Source organism: Chanodichthys erythropterus, chromosome 10, assembly GCF_024489055.1.
Source record: "Chanodichthys erythropterus isolate Z2021 chromosome 10, ASM2448905v1, whole genome shotgun sequence".
Lineage (NCBI taxonomy): Eukaryota > Metazoa > Chordata > Actinopteri > Cypriniformes > Xenocyprididae > Chanodichthys > Chanodichthys erythropterus.
This window is the reverse complement of record NC_090230.1, coordinates 39697908-39718173: the sequence shown is the minus strand read 5'-3', so window position 1 is coordinate 39718173 and position 20266 is coordinate 39697908. Positions and strand designations below refer to the sequence as shown.

Below are 20266 nucleotides of genomic sequence, written 5' to 3'. Positions count from 1 at the left end.
ACTCATTAACAGAATATCAAAATAATGATTTCAATGTATTTGTCAGTATTGCTTGGCACCACGATTCATGGAATAACCCTTGTCTTTATAGACCATCCTCCATAAACAGTTTTAATGAATAAATACAGTACAGTGTGTGTGAACATTACAATACAAATGAATATGGGAAGACTTTTTATATTTAGAAAATCAAACGAGCACAATATTAAAGATGTTGCACTTACAGTTTATGCTTCAAGTAACAAAACAAACACTGATTCACATTTAGTAATTCTATAACATTCTGTAATATACATTGTTCACTTTTATGATAATTATTCAAAATGTACAGAGACAAAAATAAACAAAACAAAAAACTACACAGCTGCTCTTACTATAACTGGAACACAGTTGGTATTTTAGATGAAAACATGATTCTTTTTTTGACAAGCCTTTTCACAAACGCCATAAACTCCTCTGTCATAAATGTGTAGATTATAGGGTTAAGCATTTGAGAAAGCGCAGAGGTCAGAGAAAGAATAATTATTGTAGCGTTGATGCTTACAAAGACCTGAAAGACATATGTTAGGCAGATATAAAATACAGCTACTAATATTAAATGAGCAGTACATGTTTTTGCGGCTCCTTGACGGTCTTGTGGGGTTGTGATTCTGAACAATGTTACAGCTATACATGTATATGAAAAGATAATAAAAAATACTGGAAACATGATGATCACCTGAAACAGAACACTCATGATGACATAGCTTAAGAAAACATACCCGCGATTTCAGAAACGGGTTTATGATTATGACACTAGCTCTAAGTCTAGTCATGAAAACTGCTGCAGTGATTGTTTGCATCAGTGCCAGTGTCCATGAAGCACCAATCATAAAAAGCATTGATCTATGGGTCACAGTCACATGATACATAAGAGGTAAACAAATAGCTACTAATCTGTCAAGAGACAAAATAGTGAGAGTCAGTGACTGTACTGAAACAAATAACATACTGGATATGCACAATCCATACGAGATCAGATGATTCCCAAACAAAAATGCATCCAGTAGCTGAGGGATCACAGCGGTACTCTCACAAATGTCTGTCAGTGATAAATTAAAGACAGCGATATATTTAGGAGTGTGAAGATTTCTGGCCATAATGATAACAAACATGTGGCAGGAGTTTCCTAGAAAAGAAATAAAGTAGGCAATAAACAGGAATATGTAATAGTATCTCATGTGAGGTATACCAGAGAATCCAGCAGATAGGAAGGAAATATTCCTGTTTCCAGTGATCTCTTGAATCATGTTCAAATGCTTTTTTCATCCTGTCCAGGCAGAAAAGTAGGTTTACAGTTTCTATAATAATTAAAAAAGAAAAAGAATGAATAATGAATATGATATACTTACAGTAAGATCTTAGTGAGGTTTGCCCAGGCTGCAGACTTTCCCTGATACATTATATACTGAATAAAGAAGTGTCAGTCTCTTCAGCCTATCGCTGACTGTGACAGCCAACGCCACACCTCTAGAGCTGTCATCTAGCCAATCAAAGCACAGCACTGACAGTAATGATAAGGATAGTTAATGTATCTTTATTTCTCATGGATGTATCGTCATTATTTTTTTATGATAAATGCTATAAATGTAAACACTGATGTAGCCTTTAACTATAAAAAAAATATTTCTTGCTACCAATGAATTGTCACAGACACATCAGGTTCCACCTCCTTCCATTACCTTTGCACTCAATCACTGGAATACTAATCACCACCACCTGCACATCATCAGCACTGCTATTACCGCCACCTCAAAAACCGCATCTCTACCCCACCGACACGGCTAAAATAGCGTTCATAATCTCCCAACTGCAAGGCAAGGGGCTCCAGTGGGCCGACTCACTCTGGACTCAAAAAGGTTCCGTGGTGAAATCATATTCTTCATTTGTCACCCACTTCCGTGAAGTCTTTGGAACCTCCTCGGCTGACTCTTCTATTGGTGAGAAACTCTATAATTTGAAACAAGGATCAAATTCAGTGACTGATTATGCCTTGCAGTTCCAGACGCTAGCTGCCAGTAGCGGATGGAACGAACAAGCCCCCATCACTTCCTTTCGTCAGGGGTTGGAACCCAGAGTGCGGTTGCATCTCGCTGCATACGAGGATTCCATCGGCCTCGAACGCTTCATCCAGCTCGCCATCCGCGTAGGCACTCATATGCAGTCGTGTCTCGATGAGCACCAGGGCCAGCCACTCTCCACCATCTTTTCCCGCCGATCCGAACCCGTCAGCTCCCCAGAACCAGCCAGCGAACCCATGCAAATAGAGAATTCCCGTCTATCTCCCTCAGAACGCTAAAGAAGGCTGACCCTGAACTTATGTTTATACTGTACTGTTGATCTCCAGGGCATGCAATCTCCGCATGCCCAATTCGTCCTCCTCGACCATTGGTGAGTGCCATCATTCCCTCCATTAAGAAGATGAAACCACTCACAACTATTGTAAACCTGCTGTTAATGTATCTGTTCCAGTGGTGGCGCTCCTCGATTCAGGGTCAACAGGAAACTTAATTTCAGGCTCCCTCTGCCGATACCTCAAACTCAAAACCTCGCCCTCTCCGACCATCTACCAAGTCCACTCCATCATGGGCAAACCCCTGAGCAGGAAGAGGATCAGCCGTTGTGTGGGACCCCTTCAACTTCGTGTGGGTATACTACACGTTGAAGACATCCATTTGCTGGTTCTGGAGGATTCCACCGCTGACGTGGTTCTAGGCACAGCCCCACCATCTCCTGGCGAGATCCTGAAGTGGGGCGAATGCTGTTTTTCCAGTTGCTACTCTGAACTTCCAGTTCCCAAGTCTCCAAGCTCCAAGAAGATCTCCATCTGTACTACTTCCATTGAAAGACCCCTAGAGAAACGCTCCACCGTTATTCCATCCTGTTACGCCCCCTTCAGCGACGTCTTCTGCCCGCAACGCGCCTCCAAGCTTCCTCCACACTGGCCATGGGACTGTGCTATAGATCTGTTACCGGGTGAACCAGTGCCTAGGGGAAGGATCTACCCCTTGTCAGTGCCGGAGGAGAAGGCCATGGAAGAATACATTGAAAAGGCCCTTAACCAAGGATATATACGCCCGTCTACTTCCCCTGCTGCCTCAAGTTTCTTCTTTGTGGCTAAAAAGGACGGAAGCTTGCGGCCCTGCATAGATTATCGCTCCCTTAATAAAATAATAGTCAAGTTCCGGTACCCACTTCCCCTCGTCCCAGCGGCCCTGGAACATCTCCGTGGTGCCACTGTGTTCACTAAGCTGGACCTCCGCAGCGCGTACAACCTCATCCGGATACGCAAGGGGGACGAGTGGAAGACTGCATTCGTCACGCCCACTGGCCATTATGAATATCTGGTCATGCCCTATGGACTTGTCAACGCCCCCTCCGTATTCCAGGATTTTATACATGAGGTGCTCCGGGAGTTCCTCCACAAGTTTGTACTCGTGTACATTGATGACATCTTGAATTACTCCCGGAGCCTGGCCGAACATCGCCACCACGTTGCGGAGGTCCTCCAACGCTTACGGCAGTACCATCTTTTCCTCAAGGCAGAAAAGTGTTCCTTCCACCAGCCCTCAGTCCACTTCCTGGGATACTTCATTGATCACAGTGGCATCCGGATGGACGAGGGGAAGGTAGAAGCCATCAAGTCCTGGCCAGCTCCCACAACCATCAAAGAACTCCAACGCTTCCTCGGCTTCGCCAATTTCTACTGTTGTTTCATTAAGAACTACAGTTCCATTGTCCACCCACTAACCAACCTCCTCCGTCATCAGCCCAAGTCTCTGTCCTGGTCCGAAGATGCCACCAACACATTCGAAGCCCTCAAGGAAGCCTTCACCACCGCTCCCCTCCTCGTCCACCCGAACCCTGACCTGCCCTTTGTCGTCGAAGTGGACGCTTCCACCACAGGAGTGGGAGCGGTACTATCACAGCAGCAGGGGAATCCAAGTAGACTCCATCCATGTGCCTTCTTCTCTCACAAACTCAACCCGGCGGAGGTCAACTACGACATCGGTGACCGCGAGCTCCTGGCCGTCAAGCTAGCGCTGGAGGAGTGGAGGCATTGGTTGGAGGGCGCCAGTCATCCCTTTCAAGTACTCACAGACCACAAGAACTTGGAATACCTCAAAGCTGCCAAAAGACTCAACCCTCGACAAGCCCGTTGGGCTATGTTCTTCTCCAGATTTGATTTCACAAAAGTTCCAAGAACATAAAAGCTGATGCATTATCCTGTCTCCATGCTCCTGAGGAAAAGAATGAATCTCCCGAAACCATCCTTCCAGAAACCATCTTTGTGAATCCCATCCAATGGTCCGAAGAAACTCTACCCTCCTCCAATGCCTCCTCCTCCACTCCGCCGGGTTGTCCCCAGGGCCTTCAGTACGTCACCCGGACACGTCGCACTCCACTGGTACACTCTGCTCACTCATTACTTGGCACTGGTCACCCAGGGGTCAATCAGACCCTCTCGCTGCTAAAGGAGCGCTTCGGGTGGCCCAACATGGCCAGGGATGTCAGAAGGTACGTGCAGGGCTGCAGGGAGTGCGCCATCACCAAGAGCCCTCGTCACCTACCAGCCGGCAAGCTCTCTCCGCTGCCCGTTCCTGAGCGACCTTGGTCACACCTGGGGGTTGACTTTATCACGGATCTCCCGGCATCGGATGGTCCCACCTGTGTGCTAGTAGTAGTAGACCGATTCTCCAAGGCCTGCCATCTCATCCCCCTGAGAGGTCTACCTACCGCCTTAACTACAGCCGAGCTCATGTTCAACCACGTCTTCCGATATTATGGAATCCCCGAAGACATCGTATCAGACCGAGGGCCCCAATTCATCCGTGTCTGGAAGGCCTTCCTGTCGCTCCTGGATGTGACCGTCAGTCTGTCATCCGGCTACCATCCTCAGACGAACGGGCGGACAGAACGGAAGATCCAGGAGATTGTCCGCTTCCTGCGTACCTTCTGTCATGGCCACCAGAACTCCTGGAACCAGTATCTGGGTTGGGCCAAGTACGCCCAGAACTCTCTCCACCAACCTTCCACCGGTCTAACACCCTTCCAATGCGTACTCGGTTTCCAATCCCCGCTGTTCCCCTGGGACAGGGAACCTTCCAGTGTCCCCGCAGTCGACTACTGGTTCCGGGAGAGCGAGAGGGTATGGGACTCAGCCCACCATCAACTGCAGAGAGCCCTGCGCAGACGCAGGATGACAGCCGACCTTCAGTGCTCCAATGCCCCGTCCTACCAACCGGGGCAGAAGGTCTGGCTGTTAACCAGGGACATCAGGCTGCATCTGCCCTGCAAGAAGCTGAGTCCTCGCTTCATTGGCCTATTCAACATCACCAGACAGATCAACCCTGTCACGTATCGTTTACAACTTCCACCTCAGTACAAAATTCATCCTACCTTCCATGTCTCTCTATTAAAGCCTCAATACCCTTCTGTTTCTCCCTCCACAGAACCTGACGTGGCAGCCGCCAAACCCCCCCTTCCACTCATCCTGGACGACGGTGCTTCTTACGAGGTTCGCGAGATACTGGACTCCCAGCGCCGTGGTGGTCTAATGGAATACCTCGTCGACTGGGAGGGCTACTGCCCCGAGGAGCGCTCATGGGTGCCCAGAAACAATATCCTCAAACCCAATCTTCTACAAGCATTCCACACCAGCCACCCTGACAGATCTGCCCCACGCCCAAGAGGACGACCACCACGACGTCGCGGGCCGTGGGAGGGGGGGTACTGTCACAGAAACGTCAGGTTCCACCTCCTTCCATTACCCACGCACTCAATCACCGGAATACTAATGACTGCCACCTGCACATCATCAGCACTGCTATTACCGCCACCTCAAAAACCCCACACTCACACACAGTCACTGTCCGGTCTCGTTTGTACCAAAGCTCCATGTGTACTTCCCTCAAGGACTCCAATCTTCTACTTACCTGCTTCCAACGTCTCCAGTGTGTCCAGTCTTCCTCATGTGCTGATCCTACTGTGTGTGAGTGTTCCCAGTCTCCAGTCTCCAACGTGCTTTTTCATATTCTATCTGCAGTCATCAAAAGGACAGTATCACTGCTTCTATCAATATACCAAACTTCTACTATTACCATATACTCACCGTATCTCTCTGCTGATATCAATAAACAACTGTACTTGCTTTTACATCTGCCTCCGTGCCGTCTCTGTTGTAACATCAATATGTAAGTCTTGGATTTTTTTTTTTTTTTTTGGGATCTTGACAAGCCTAGTAACAATGCTTCTGTTGTTGTTATTGGTTTGAAATGACAAAGTGAGTAAATGATGACTAACTAAATGGATTACGCCATTCACTGTTTTTCTCCATACACAGGGTTTCCAGACTCAAATTTCCAAACCTTTCTGTATATTTTCAGACCATATTTTACATAAATGGTTCACACAGCTTTGTTTTCAGCTTTACATTTGGTATATAAGTCATCTGTAAATATTTTTTTTTAAATTTATGACAACATTCAGACTTTTGCATGCACACAAGAAACTTTATTGTGTCCTTGAGAAACTATTCACATGTGCACAGGAATTTTTTGTGTGCTTACACATTACAATTTCTAGTTTTACAACCTATTTTCTTTGTGCGTCACTGCCATCCTACTATGCATAAAACAAGAGCATGGATGTACATGAATTAATAGAGATCTATTTTCTTAAGGCAGCAGGCCTACCTCTAACATCAAGGCCTATAATGTCCAATTTAACACATCCTCTGTGGTGGCAGAGAAACCATGACACAAAATAGCTGATGGCACAATGCGGCTGTGTGCATTGTCCTATTTTCCTATATATATATATATATATATATATAGATATATTATTTTTGCAAAGATTCTTTTAGAGGCTCTGTAATACAGTGCTAAGAATATTGTGAGAAGAAACCCAAAACGCTTATAACCTGCATTTTTGCATAATGAAAAAGTGCATTCTGAATTTAAACAGCTGTCATGAAAACACACCTTTTGTATGATAAATTTATTTTAATTCATTTTCTATTATAGAAAAATTAATATGGGGCAATAGTCTGGAAGTGGAAATATTTTTCCATACTCTGCTTTCTTTTTCCATACTTTTCCAGACCTGGAAATTCCTCAAATCAAATTGAATACTTTTCCAAACTGCGTAGGAGCCCCGTATACAAGCAATTAACAAAATATGCATTAAAAACATATGTATTGTAAAATGTAGTTGCCACATCATTGGCGAAACATAACTTCCCTCTGTAAATCACCATTAAGCTGAATCCATCATTCATGGACAACAGTTTGTTATGCCGCTGGAGGGCAGACTACAATCAGGGCAGTTTTTTTTTTTTTTTTTTTTTATCAACCTGCACCTCTTCATTCATTTTAATGCTCTATTGTGTATCGTCATTTATAAATCACATTTAAAATACAATAATAATATTCAACCAAACAATTACATTGTATTATTATCATATGACATCCCCTTCAGCCAATAAAATTAAAATCTATGTGCCATGTGCTTGACATTTTTGGCAACAGGGAAGTGAAGGAGGTCACATGCTATCAAGGATCCATTTTGAGGTCATTTTAGACTAGGAAATACATATACATTTGATTAAAAAATATACAATTGTACATCCAAATGTGTTTTCTAAAATTTTAGGTCATTATTAATGCACATTTTGTACATTCAATAACTCACACACCAAAAAAATGTATGTGTTTATGCTTAAATGACAAAGTCCTTTTAGAGTATAGATTTTTTAGCTGCACTATTGTTCATTACTGGCAGACAGATTATACTTATAATATACAGATTATAAGTATGTTTGCATGTGTTTTAGGTTGATGTTAGTAAGTTTATAGAAGACAGAAAGGAAAAACTACCTTTTCCTGAAAGTATTGATGATAGTGACTGCAGTGCATCAGAAAATAAGGCCACAGTAAGAGAAGTTGAGGATCAAGGAAGATAGAAGCAGTGAGTGTGATGGCAGAGATGAAGATTATAAGTCATAGATTGTTGTTGAAGTCAGGCATTTTGGTACATTATCCTATGCCAGTTTGGAAGATGTAATCCACACTACAACCAAAGGTCAGGAAAGATGCCACTGCCTATTGGCCTCACTTCACCTGCAATCAGGGATGCTCCAAAAATGACTGATCAAAATGACAGGTCAAAATTGAGTTATATGTGGAAAGTGTGGGCTACACTGAAAAAGTCTTGATGATTTAAACTTGTGCTACAATCATTGATTTAAACTTCCAAGAAAGAAACAACGTAAAATATTGTTTTCATTTTTTTTTTTTTTTTTTTTTGAAACACTAAGAATTGTTTCAATTTTTCAGGCAGTGAAGTTGCATCTGAATTCATGAAGTTTTTGACATTTTCATATGTGAGTTCAAAATGGAATTTAGTAACACAATATGAAATTGAATGTTAATAAAGCTTTTTAATGTTTTTTGAAACACTAAGACCTTTTAACTGCTTTTCAGATAGTGAAAATGCATTAGAATGTGTGTGAAGTTTCAGACAATTTGCCAAAAATAATTTACCCTAATGTCAATTATAAATGATGAAACCCTAAAAAAGGTCAAAGGTCAGATGTAGAAAACTAATTTTGTTAGTTGTTGTAAAACTAATAAAATAAATTAAAATGATTTTAGTCTTAAATATATGTAAAATATAAAGTCTTTTTTTTTCTAACTGTGATTTCATAATTAGTCCCATTAAATACCCTTATGGTTAAATATCCTTGGTTAAATATTTGGCCTACGTGGGAACATGTAATCAACAATTTATAATATTTATACCCTTTTGCATGGAGATGTGAAATGAAAATTCATGTCTTTCAAACATTATGACTTTCTTTTTTTCCAGTGAACCCCATTCACTTTTATTCACCGTTTTTACATTTATGCTAATATGACATTTTGTATTGCAGGAATAATAAAAGAAAGTCAAATGGCTTTGGTATACAACTTAAAGGAACAGTTCACCCAAAAATGAAAACTCTGTCACTCATCCTCAGGTTGTTCCAAACCTGTATGAATTTCATGCTGCTGAACACAAATAAAGATATATATGGGGAATATGGGTAACCAAACAGTTGTGAATCCACATTGACGTCCATAGTATAAAAAAAAAAAAAAAAAATCAAATCTGCACGCATGGCATAGAAACCTTTGTTGCACTACAAACAAACATTTCAATCATTTTCAACAAAATAAATTGAAGTTTATTTATTTCATTTTTGGTCTGCTCATGACATAAATTTTAAATTCTGTGACCTCATAAATATTTTAAATAATTTATTTATCACATATGAGAAGGCTGTAAGTCAATCCTGGTGAATTAAATATTATGTTGAATGCTCTCATCATACAAAATATCTAACCAGATATTCATTGTCAACACACAAGTACAGATACATCAATGCAAATTAACAAAATCAACTAACAGCAAACTGTATTTATCACTCTTTGGATTTAACCTTTATTTCTGTAGTATATTCACCTTGCTTCGTTTGTACAGTTGTTTTATAGATTGCATGACCTCCTCTGACTTTAGAGTGTATATGATGGGATTCAGCATGGGTGGTATTGTCTGGGTTAAGGAATTGTTAATTATCCGTGCGTTTGGATGGATGAATGTTGCTAAAGCTGCAATATTAGTACCTAAAAGTGGGACATAACTGATTGCCACCAACATGAGATGTGAGGTGCAGGTTTTCATGGCTTTATTCCGTTCAGCACCATGAGCAATCTTAAGCAAAGCCAGAGCAATGCAGAAATATGAGATTATTATTAATATCAGTGGCATACATACCAGGAGACCAAAGCAAATATTTGCCATGATCAAATTTATGACATTATCATTACAAGATAGTCTATAGAGAGGGCCGTGTTCACAAAAATAACTATTGACTACAGTTGAGCTACAAAAAGAGAGTCTTGTTATCAAACTCACCAGTAAAGCAATAAAAGTCACAGAAAGGGTCCACATAACACCTATGATCAGAAACATGGCTGTTTTGGTTACAATGGCATGATACCGTAGAGGAAAACAAATAGCAACCAGTCTGTCATAAGACAAGACAAGTAGTGTCAAAGACTGCAAATTCATGAAATGATACACAAAAAACATATATGCCAAACACGCTTCATATGAGATGTCCTGATGCTCCAATAAAAATGTCTCAATGAGCTTTGGAATCAAAGTCGAACTTCCACACAGATCAGAAAGGGCCAGATGGAAAACAACAATGTATTTGGCTGTGTGAAGTCTGCGGGCCAAATAAATGGTACACATGATAAATGAATTCCCTAAAACAGTCACAACATACACCAAAGACAAGAACATATAGTAGTATTTTGCATGTGGCATATTAGAAAAGCCACTGATGAAAAATGTTGCAGGACGAACAAAGGTCACATTTGCAGAGGAGTTTGACTGTGTGGAGCTCAAGTCACCTGTTGTCTGGAATGTTGTGTTACCTGTGATAAAGAACTGTTTTTAGATATGCACTCATTAACAGAATATCAAATAATGATTTCAGTGTATTTGTCAGTATTGCTTGGCACCACGATTCATGGAATAACCCTTGTCTTTATAGACCATCCTCCATAAACAGTTTTAATGAATAAATACAGTACAGTGTGTGTAAACATTACAATACAAATGAATATGGGAAGAATTTATGTTTAGAAAATCAAACGAGCACAATATTAAAGATGTTGCACTAACAATTTATGCTTCAAGTAACAAAACAAACACTGATTCACATTTAGTAATTCTATAACATTCTGTAATATACATTGTTCACTTTTATGATAATTATTCAAAATGTACTGAGACAAAAATAAACAAAACAAAAAACTACACAGCTGCTCTTACTATAACTTGAACACAGTTGGTATTTTAGATGAAAACATGATTCTTTTTTTGACAAGCCTTTTCACAGACACCATCCTCTGTCATAAATGTGTAGATTATAGGGTTAAGCATTTGAGAAAGTGCAGAGGTCAGAGAAAGAATAATTACTGTAGAGCTGATGCTTACAAAGACCTGAAAGACATATGTTAGGCAGATATAAAATACAGCTACTAATATTAAATGAGCAGTACATGTTTTTGCGGCTCCTTGACGGTCTTGTGGGGTTGTGATTCTGAACAATGTTACAGCTATACATGTATATGAAAAGATAATAAAAAATACTGGAAACATGATGATCACCTGAAACAGAACACTCATGATGACATAGCTTAAGAAAACATACCCGCGATTTCAGAAACGGGTTTATGATTATGACACTAGCTCTAAGTCTAGTCATGAAAACTGCTGCAGTGATTGTTTGCATCAGTGCCAGTGTCCATGAAGCACCAATCATAACAAGCATTGATCTATGGGTCACAGTCACATGATACATAAGAGGTAAACAAATAGCTACTAATCTGTCAAGAGACAAAATAGTGAGAGTCAGTGACTGTACTGAAACAAATAACATACTGGATATGCACAATCCATACAAGATCAGATGATTCCCAAACAAAAATGCATCCAGTAGCTGAGGGATCACAGCGGTACTCTCACAAATGTCTGTCAGTGATAAATTAAAGACAGCGATATATTTAGGAGTGTGAAGATTTCTGTCTGTAATGATAATAAACATGTGGCAGGAGTTTCCTAGAAAAGAAATAAAGTAGGCAATAAACAGGAATATGTAATAGTATCTCATGTGAGGTATACCAGAGAATCCAGCAGATAGGAAGGAAATATTCCTGTTTCCAGTGATCTCTTGAATCATGTTCAAATGCTTTTTCATCCTGTCCAGGAAGAAAAGTAGGTTTACAGTTTCTATAATAATTAAAAAAAGAAAAAGAATGACTAATGAATATGATATACTTACAGTAAGATCTTAGTGAGGTTTGCTCAGGCTGCAGACTTTCCCTGATACATTATATACTGAATAAAGAAGTGTCAGTCTCTTCAGCCTATCACTGACTGTGACCGTGTCATCTAGCCAATCAAAGCACAGAACTGACAGTAATGATAAGGATAGTTAATGTATTTTTATTTCTCATGGATGTGTTGCCATTATTTATTTATTTATTTATTTATTTTCATTTATGACAACATACAGATGTCACGAAACACACAACAAAGCAGATATCTTCAAGAACATTTAATGGAGTAATCTGAACAAGGAACAGCGAAAATCACCAGGAAAGCAACTACAAACACACTGTAACATTAACAAAGCTAAACAAAGGACAGACAGAAACTGAAGGCTTAAATACACAGTAAACAGAGGTGTTTACAAGACTAAATTAACAAGACACACCTGAACTGAAGACACTAATTAATCAGTAACCAAGGAGACAAACAGGCAGGCACACAAAGACAACTGAAACAATTAACAAACTTGAAAACTGACTATGAAACTGAAGGGAAAATGCATGAAAACAGATCAAAAACAAACTCAAAACAGACATAATCCTGACAACAGACTTTTGCACACACACAAGAAACTTTATTGTGCCCTTGAGAAACTATTCACATGCGCACAGGAATTTTTTGTGTGCTTATGTATTACAATTTCTAGTTTTATAACCTATTTTCTTTGTGCGTCACTGCCATCTTTCTATGAAGAAAACAAGAGCATGAATGCACATGAATTAATAGAGATCTATTTGCTTAAGGCAGCAGGCCTACCTCTAATATCAAGGCCTAAGAAACCATGACATGAAATAGGCTGATGATGGCACAATATACGGCTGTGCACATTGTCTTATTTACCAAGTTATAGGTCTATAAAAAAGACAGATTCTACGTCTTGAAAGTATGACCAATATAAGAATTTTCACTGGAAAACATAATCTGAGGAAGTAAGTAATATTTCTGCCACTTTTGTTCTGACCAACTGAGGAAAAAAGCATTAGGCCTACAATAAATCGCACTGCCAATGATGATTAAATCTAACGATCGCTTAGCTCGGATCACGTCAAACCATGCAAATTATTATTACTGTTATACTTTGGTCTCAAATCGTTAATGTTAACAACATCAGCATTACTATGACTATGTGTATATTAGCGTTACCTATAGATTTCAATTTCTGTAGCCACTCAACAGTCCAAAGTCTTTTGCTTTTTGACTACGAGTGAATCTCCTGTTGTCACTGATGATTGTCATTTGGATCTTTCTGGATTACAATCCACCATCAAAATGATAAGTTTAATTATATCAGCTGCTGTGAGAACAGGCTATAAATGATCTGCTACAAGCAGCATCCTCACATGATAAAACCGACTAGCTTGGACAGGACTCCTTCCTTTCTGTTTACGGACGTGACGTAATGACGCACAGACGAACTGCTGCATGCTCGAATTTCCCGCAGAAATCCACCATGTCGCTCTTATTATAAAACATTATTACAAGCTTACCGTTGTGAATTGAGACAAGATAATGAGTTAGTTTTGAACACTGGCTGGTTATGTACTTGCTCAAAAATTGATTTTGGATCATTTTTAAGCAAAAAAAAGTTACGGACTGCAGCTTTCAATATATGTAAAATATAAAATCTTTTTTTTTTTTTCTAACTGTGATTTCATAATTAGTCCCAATAAATACTCATATGGTTAAATATCCTTTTTTATAGCTTCAATGGGAGTTCCTTTATATTTTACTTCTCATACTATAGATACTGCTGTCTGAGGACTACATTTCATATTTGGCCTATGTGGGAAACAAATTATCTAACATTAATGTATCTTGAGGCTTTTTAGTTTTTCAAATTGTTTTAAGTTACTTCATTGGACCTTAAATGTATTATTTGCATTGATTTTTTTTTTTTATATATGTTTATTAAAATGTTATATTTATTGAAATTTTTATAATACATAAATGTGCATATTTACATGATAGTACAATTTATGATATTTATACCCTTTTGCATGGAGATGTGAAATGAAAATTCTGCCATCATTTATTCACCTTCATGTTTTTTCAAACATTATGACTTTCTTTTTTTCCAATGAGCCCCCATTTACTTTTATTCACCTTTTTTCTATTTATGCTAATATGACATTTTGTGTTGCAGGAACAAAAAAAGGAAATCAGATGGCTTTGGTATTCAACTTAAAGGAATAGTTCACCCAAAAATGAAAACTCTGTCATCATTTACTCATCCTCAATTTGTTCCAAACGTGTATGAATTTATTTGTTCTGCTAAACACAAAGGAGATAAATAAGGGGAATATGGGTATCCAAATAGTTGTGGGGCCCCATTGATTTCCAGAGTATAAAAAAGTACTATGTCAATGATGCCCCAAATGTTTGGTTACAAACATTCTTTAAAATATCTTCCTTTGTGTTCAGCAGAACAAAAAATTATACTTGGTGCGACAAATCTTGAGAGATTTAATGTCTTTTATCTTCAGTTGATTTAATCTAAGGCTGTGGCTGAAGTCAGTTGTAGCTCTTGTGTTTCTCTTTCCTTCAGTGATTCTGATTGTTAACAGCAGGTGTTCACTAATGCCCAATCATCACTTAATTAATCACTTAATTATCTACTTAGCTTCAGTGATTAAGGGTTACCTTTTCACATTCTGAGTGTGGACTCACATAAACCCCAGCAGTGTTAATTTAACACTGATGATTTTGCTGTGTGGCATAGAAAAACCTTTATTGTACTACGAACAAACATTTGAAGTGATTTTATTAACTTTTTAACCTGCTTACAACACAAATTCTAAAATCTGTGACTTCATAAATATTTTGAGTAATTTATTTTTATCATATATGAAAAGGCTGTGAGATTATTTTTACACACAGTTCAGTCAATTCTGGTCAATTAAATATATGTTGAATGCTCTCAGCTTACAATACATCTAACCAGATATTCATAGTCAACACACAAGTACAGATTCATTCATGCAAATTAACAAAATGAATTACCAGCAACCTGTATTTATCACTCTTTGCTTTTAACCGTTATTTCTGTAGTATATTCACCTTGCTTCGTTTGTACAGTTGTTTTATAGATTGCATGACCTCCTCTGTCTTTAGAGTGTATATGATGGGATTCAGCATGGGTGGTATTGTCTGAGTTAAGGAATTGTTAATTATCCGTGCGTTTGGATGGATGAATGTGGTTAAAGCTGCAGTATTAGTACCTAAAAGTGGGACATAAAAAATTACCACCAACATGAGATGTGAGGTGCAGGTTTTCATGGCTTTAATCCGTTCAGCACCATTAGCAATCTTAAGCAAAGCCAGAGCAATGCAGACATATGAGATGATTATTAATATCAGTGGTATGCAAATCAGGAGGCCAATGCAAATATTTGCCATGATACTATTTATGGCATTATCATTACAAGATAGTCTATAGAGAGGGCCGTGATCACAAAAATAACTATTGACTACAGTTGAGCTACAAAAAGAGAGTCTTGTTATCAAACTCACAAGTATAGAAAAAAAAGTCACAGAAATGGTCCACATAACACCTATGATCAGAAACATGGCTGTTTTGGTTACAATGGCATGATACCGTAGAGGAAAACAAATAGCAACCACTCTGTCATAAGCCAAGACAACTAGTGTCAAAGACTGCAGATTCATGAAATGAAAAACAAAAAACATATTCATCAAACATGCTACATATGAGATCTCCTGGTGCTCGAATAAAAACATGTCTATGAGTTTTGGAATCAAAGCCGAGCTTCCACACAGATCAGAAAGGGCCAGATGAAAAACAACAATGTGTTTGGCTGTGTGAAGTCTGCGGGCCAAATAAATGGTACACATGATAAATGAATTCCCTAAAACAGTCACAACATACACCAAAGACAAGAACACATAGTAGTATTTTGCATGTGGCATATTAGAAAAGCCATTGATGAAAAATGTTGCAGGACGAACAAAGGTCACATTTGCAGAGGAGTTTGACTGTGTGGAGCTCAAGTCGCCTGTTGTCTGGAATGTTGTGTTACCTGTGATAAAGAACTGTTTTTAGATATGCACTCATTAACAGAATATCAAAATAATGATTTCAATGTATTTGTCAGTATTGCTTGGCACCACAATTCATGGAATAACCCTTGTCTTTTTAGACCAGCCTTCCTAAACAGTTTAAATGAATAAATACAGTACAGTGTCTAAACATTACAATATGGGAACATTAACATTAAATGAACATTAGGCAGAACATTGAACAACGAATATTTTTTTTTTTATTTAGAAAATCAGACTGGCACAAGATTAAAGATGTTGCACTTACAATTTATGCTTCAAGTAACAAAACAAACACTGATTCACATTTAGTAATTCTATAACATTCTGTAATATACGTTGTTTACTTTAATGATAAATTAAATTAATGATTTACTTTAATTATTCTGATGAGATGAATTCTATACAAATAAAACAAAAAACTACACAGCTGCTATTACTATAACTGGAACACAGTTGGTATTTTAGATGAAAACATGATTCTTTTTTTGACAAGCCTTTTCACAAACGCCATAAACTCCTTTGTCATAAATGTGTTGAATATAGAATTAAGCTTTTGAGAAAGCGCAGAGATCAGAGAAAGAATAATTACTGTAGAGCTGATGCTTACAAAGACCTGAAAGAAATATGTTAGGCAGATATAAAATACAGCCACTAATATTAAATGAGCAGTACATGTTTTTGCGGCTCCTTGACGGTCTTGTGGGGTTGTGATTCTGAACAATGTTACAGCTATACATGTATATGAAAAGATAATAAAAAATACTGGAAACATGATGATCACCTGAAACAGAACACTCATGATGACATAGCTTAAGAAAACATACCCGCGATTTCAGAAACGGGTTTATGATTATGACACTAGCTCTAAGTCTAGTCATGAAAACTGCTGCAGTGATTGTTTGCATCAGTGCCAGTGTCCATGAAGCACCAATCATAAAAAGCATTGATCTATGGGTCACAGTCACATGATACATCAGTGGTAAACAAATAGCTACTAATCTGTCAAGAGACAAAATAGTGAGAGTCAGTGACTGTACTGAAACAAATAACATACTGGATATGCACAATCCATACGAGATCAGATGATTCCCAAATAAAAATGCATCCAGTAGCTGAGGGATCACAGCGGTACTCTCACAAATGTCTGTCAGTGATAAATTAAAGACAGCGATATATTTAGGAGTGTGAAGATTTCTGTCTGTAATGATAATAAACATGTGGCAGGAGTTTCCTAGAAAAGAAATAAAGTAGGCAATAAACAGGAATATGTAATAGTATCTCATGTGAGGTATACCAGAGAATCCAGCAGATAGGAAGGAAATATTCCTGTTTCCAGTGATCTCTTGAATCATGTTCAAATGCTTTTTTCATCCTGTCCAGGCAGAAAGGTAGGTTTACAGTTTCAATAATAATTAAAAAAGAAAAAGAATGAATAATGAATATGATATACTTACAGTAAGATCTTAGTGAGGTTTGCCCAGGCTGCAGACTTTCCCTGATACATTATATACTGAATAAAGAAGTGTCAGTCTCTTCAGCCTATCACTGACTGTGACACTTCTCAACCAACGCCACACCTCTAGAGCTGTCATCTAGCCAATCAAAGCACAGCACTGACAGTAATAATAAGGATAGTTAAAGGGATAGTTGACCCAAAAATTAAAATTCTGTCATCATTTACTTACACTCAGGTTGTTCCAAACCTGTATACATTTCTTTGTTCTGTTGAACACAAAAGAAGATATTTTGAAGAATGTGGGTAACTGAATAGTTCTGGGGCACCATTGACTGTCATAGTATTTTTTTTCCTACTATGGAAGTATATGGTGTCCCAAAGAGGCCTGGTTAAAAACTTTCTTTAAAATATCTTCCTGTGTGTTTAGCAGAACAAAGAAATGTATACAGGTTTGGAAAAACTTGAGGGTGAGTAAATGATGACAGAATTTAAATTTTTTGGTGAACTATATCCTTTTAATGTATCCTTATTTCTCCCGGATTTAGGACTATTGCCATTATTTCTTGACCCATATCTTGTAACATATGGGTCAATAAATGTAAACACTGATGTATAACTATAAAAGGATATTTGCTTAACAACCAATGCACTGTAAAACCCAATAAGTCACGGTAACTCAAACCATTTGAGAAAATAAATTGCTTTAAACAATTTAAGTTTGAAAACCAATAAGTTTGAGTACTATAAACTTATGTCTACCTGTGTTAATCTTGTGTAAAAACACACAAATTAACACTTAATTGCAACATTTCTTTTCCTTATAAAGTCTGATGCAAAGCATGGTGGGAATTAGAATATGACTGCAACTCAGTCATATCAAGTTCAGCTTAATACAATCAAATTTTGAGTTCACAACTTTTTTCTGTTAAATACAATGAACTTTCATTATAACTATTTTTTTCGGTTTCACAATGTAGGTACTGTGTGGCCAGAGAGAACAAAAACATCACTTCCTGATAAACTGGCACTAACTTATGCCGTTACATTGCATAAGTCACGTCTTTTTTGATGCACATCAAGGAATTTATGTTTCCATCGTAGTTTTCATTTAAAAAATTATCCTACTCATTTGAGCGTATACGTTTTTTATGCACATTTTTAGAATTTATGCGCATTTTGGCATTTCCATCTAGTGTTTTTTTTTTTATGCGATATCCCAAAATGTGCATAAAAATAGGTTGATGGAAACATAGCTCTTGATCACATGTGTTCCTTTGTTCTATTTTCTTGCCACAGTCTGTCACCATGGACACTAACCTAAACATCACAGCTGTCTATCATTTGAATTAATCATCTGTGTATAGAGGGTATGCATCGAAGTCACTTTCCCACTGGAACCCGCTCCCTCAGCTGGACTGAGTGGTAAAAGAACCTGCTGCATGACTGGATTTAAAGGTGCCCTAGAACGCTTTTTCACAAGATGTAATATAAGTCTAAGGTGTCCACTGAATGTGTCTGTGAAGTTTCAGCTCAAAATACCCCATAGATTTTTTTTTATAAATTTTTGTAACTGCCTATTTTGGGGCATCATTAAATATGCACTGATTCAGCCTGCTTCCCCTTTAAATCTTTGTGCTCCCTGCCCCCGAGCTTGCAAATCTACAATACATTGCATAAATAAAGTTTACACAGCAAATATAACCTTCAAAATGGATCTGATGCATGCTGCATGCATGCATCAGATCATGTAAGTATAGTATTTATTTGGATGTTTACATTTGATTCTGAATGAGTTTGAGGCTATGCTCCGTGGCTAATGGGCTAAAGCTAACATTACACTCAGTTGGAGAGATTTATAAAGAATGAAGTTGTGTTTATGAATTATACAGACTGCAAGTGTTTAAAAATGGAAATAGCGACGGCTCATGTCTCTGTGAATACAGTAAGAAACAATGGTAACTTTAACCATATTTAACAGTACATGAGCAACATGCTAATGAAACATTTAGAAAGACAATTCACAAATATCACAAAAAATATCATGTTATCATGGATCGTGTCAGTTATTATTGTTCCATCTGCCATTTTTCGCTATTGTCCTCGCTTGCTTACCTAGTCTGATGATTCAGCTGTGCACAGATCCAGACTTTAATACTGGCTGCCCTTGTCTAATGCTTGAACATGAGCTGGCATATGCAAATATTGGGGACTTACATATTAATGATCCCGACGGTTACGTAACAGTCGGTATTATGTTGAGATTGGCCTGTTCTTCAGAGGTCTTTTAAACAAATGAGATTTACATAAGAAGGAGGAAACAATGAAGTTTGAGACTCATTGTAAGTCATTTCCATCTACTGAACTCTTGTTATTCAACTATGCCAAGGTAAATTACATTTTCAATTCTATGGCACCTTTAATAGGGGAAACTGCAAAAACGCGAGTAAAACACCTGATTTTGACGCTGAGTAAATACATAAAGTGAATCTGCCTGTGAATATTTTATAAAACTACAATATAGGTAGGTTTAAAACCGAGTAATCACTTATATCAATGTTATATATATTTTCATATTGTCCAGCCCTAAAACTTGTATAGTTTTTGTTTGTGTTTATTTTAAAACACCCAATTATGCAGAATATATGATGGTTAATATTTAATTACTACAATATATATACAATATATATGGTATGATTTTACCTCAAAATCCAATAATTTGACACAAAATGATAACTGCAAATCCATGTTTCTCTGCCTGGAGTCCAG

General features: G+C 38.1%; 2 protein-coding genes and 3 pseudogenes across 2 annotated transcripts; all 5 read right to left on the bottom strand.

Annotated features, from left to right (window-relative positions):
• Positions 1–373: 373 nt before the first annotated feature.
• Positions 374–1289, bottom strand: LOC137028338 (olfactory receptor 13C2-like; annotated as a pseudogene).
• Positions 1290–9522: 8233 nt separating this feature from the next.
• Positions 9523–10647, bottom strand: LOC137028337 (olfactory receptor 1468-like). Its single transcript, XM_067397098.1, has 2 exons — positions 10611–10647; positions 9523–10523 (listed from the first exon to the last, which is right to left on the bottom strand). Exons 1-2 carry the CDS (start codon positions 10645–10647, stop codon positions 9523–9525), a joined length of 1038 nt encoding a protein of 345 aa, XP_067253199.1.
• A 275-nt stretch (positions 10648–10922) lies between these two features.
• On the bottom strand, positions 10923–11833 carry LOC137028336 (olfactory receptor 13C2-like; annotated as a pseudogene).
• A 3188-nt stretch (positions 11834–15021) lies between these two features.
• On the bottom strand, positions 15022–15912 carry LOC137029569 (olfactory receptor 1468-like). The gene has a single exon (XM_067399179.1). It carries the CDS (start codon positions 15910–15912, stop codon positions 15022–15024), a length of 891 nt encoding a protein of 296 aa, XP_067255280.1.
• A 568-nt stretch (positions 15913–16480) lies between these two features.
• On the bottom strand, positions 16481–17396 carry LOC137028334 (olfactory receptor 13C2-like; annotated as a pseudogene).
• Between the last annotated feature and the right edge of the window lie 2870 nt (positions 17397–20266).

Coding starts and splice junctions, on each gene's coding strand:
- LOC137028337 (XM_067397098.1), bottom strand. CDS start 10,647: ATGGTCTATAAAGACAAGGGTTATTCCATGAATCGTG. Junction 10,524..10,610: donor GGGTTATTCCATGAATCGTG/GTGCCAAGCAAT, acceptor TCTTTATCACAG/GTAACACAACATTCCAGACA.
- LOC137029569 (XM_067399179.1), bottom strand. CDS start 15,912: ATGCCACATGCAAAATACTACTATGTGTTCTTGTCTTTGGTGTATGTT.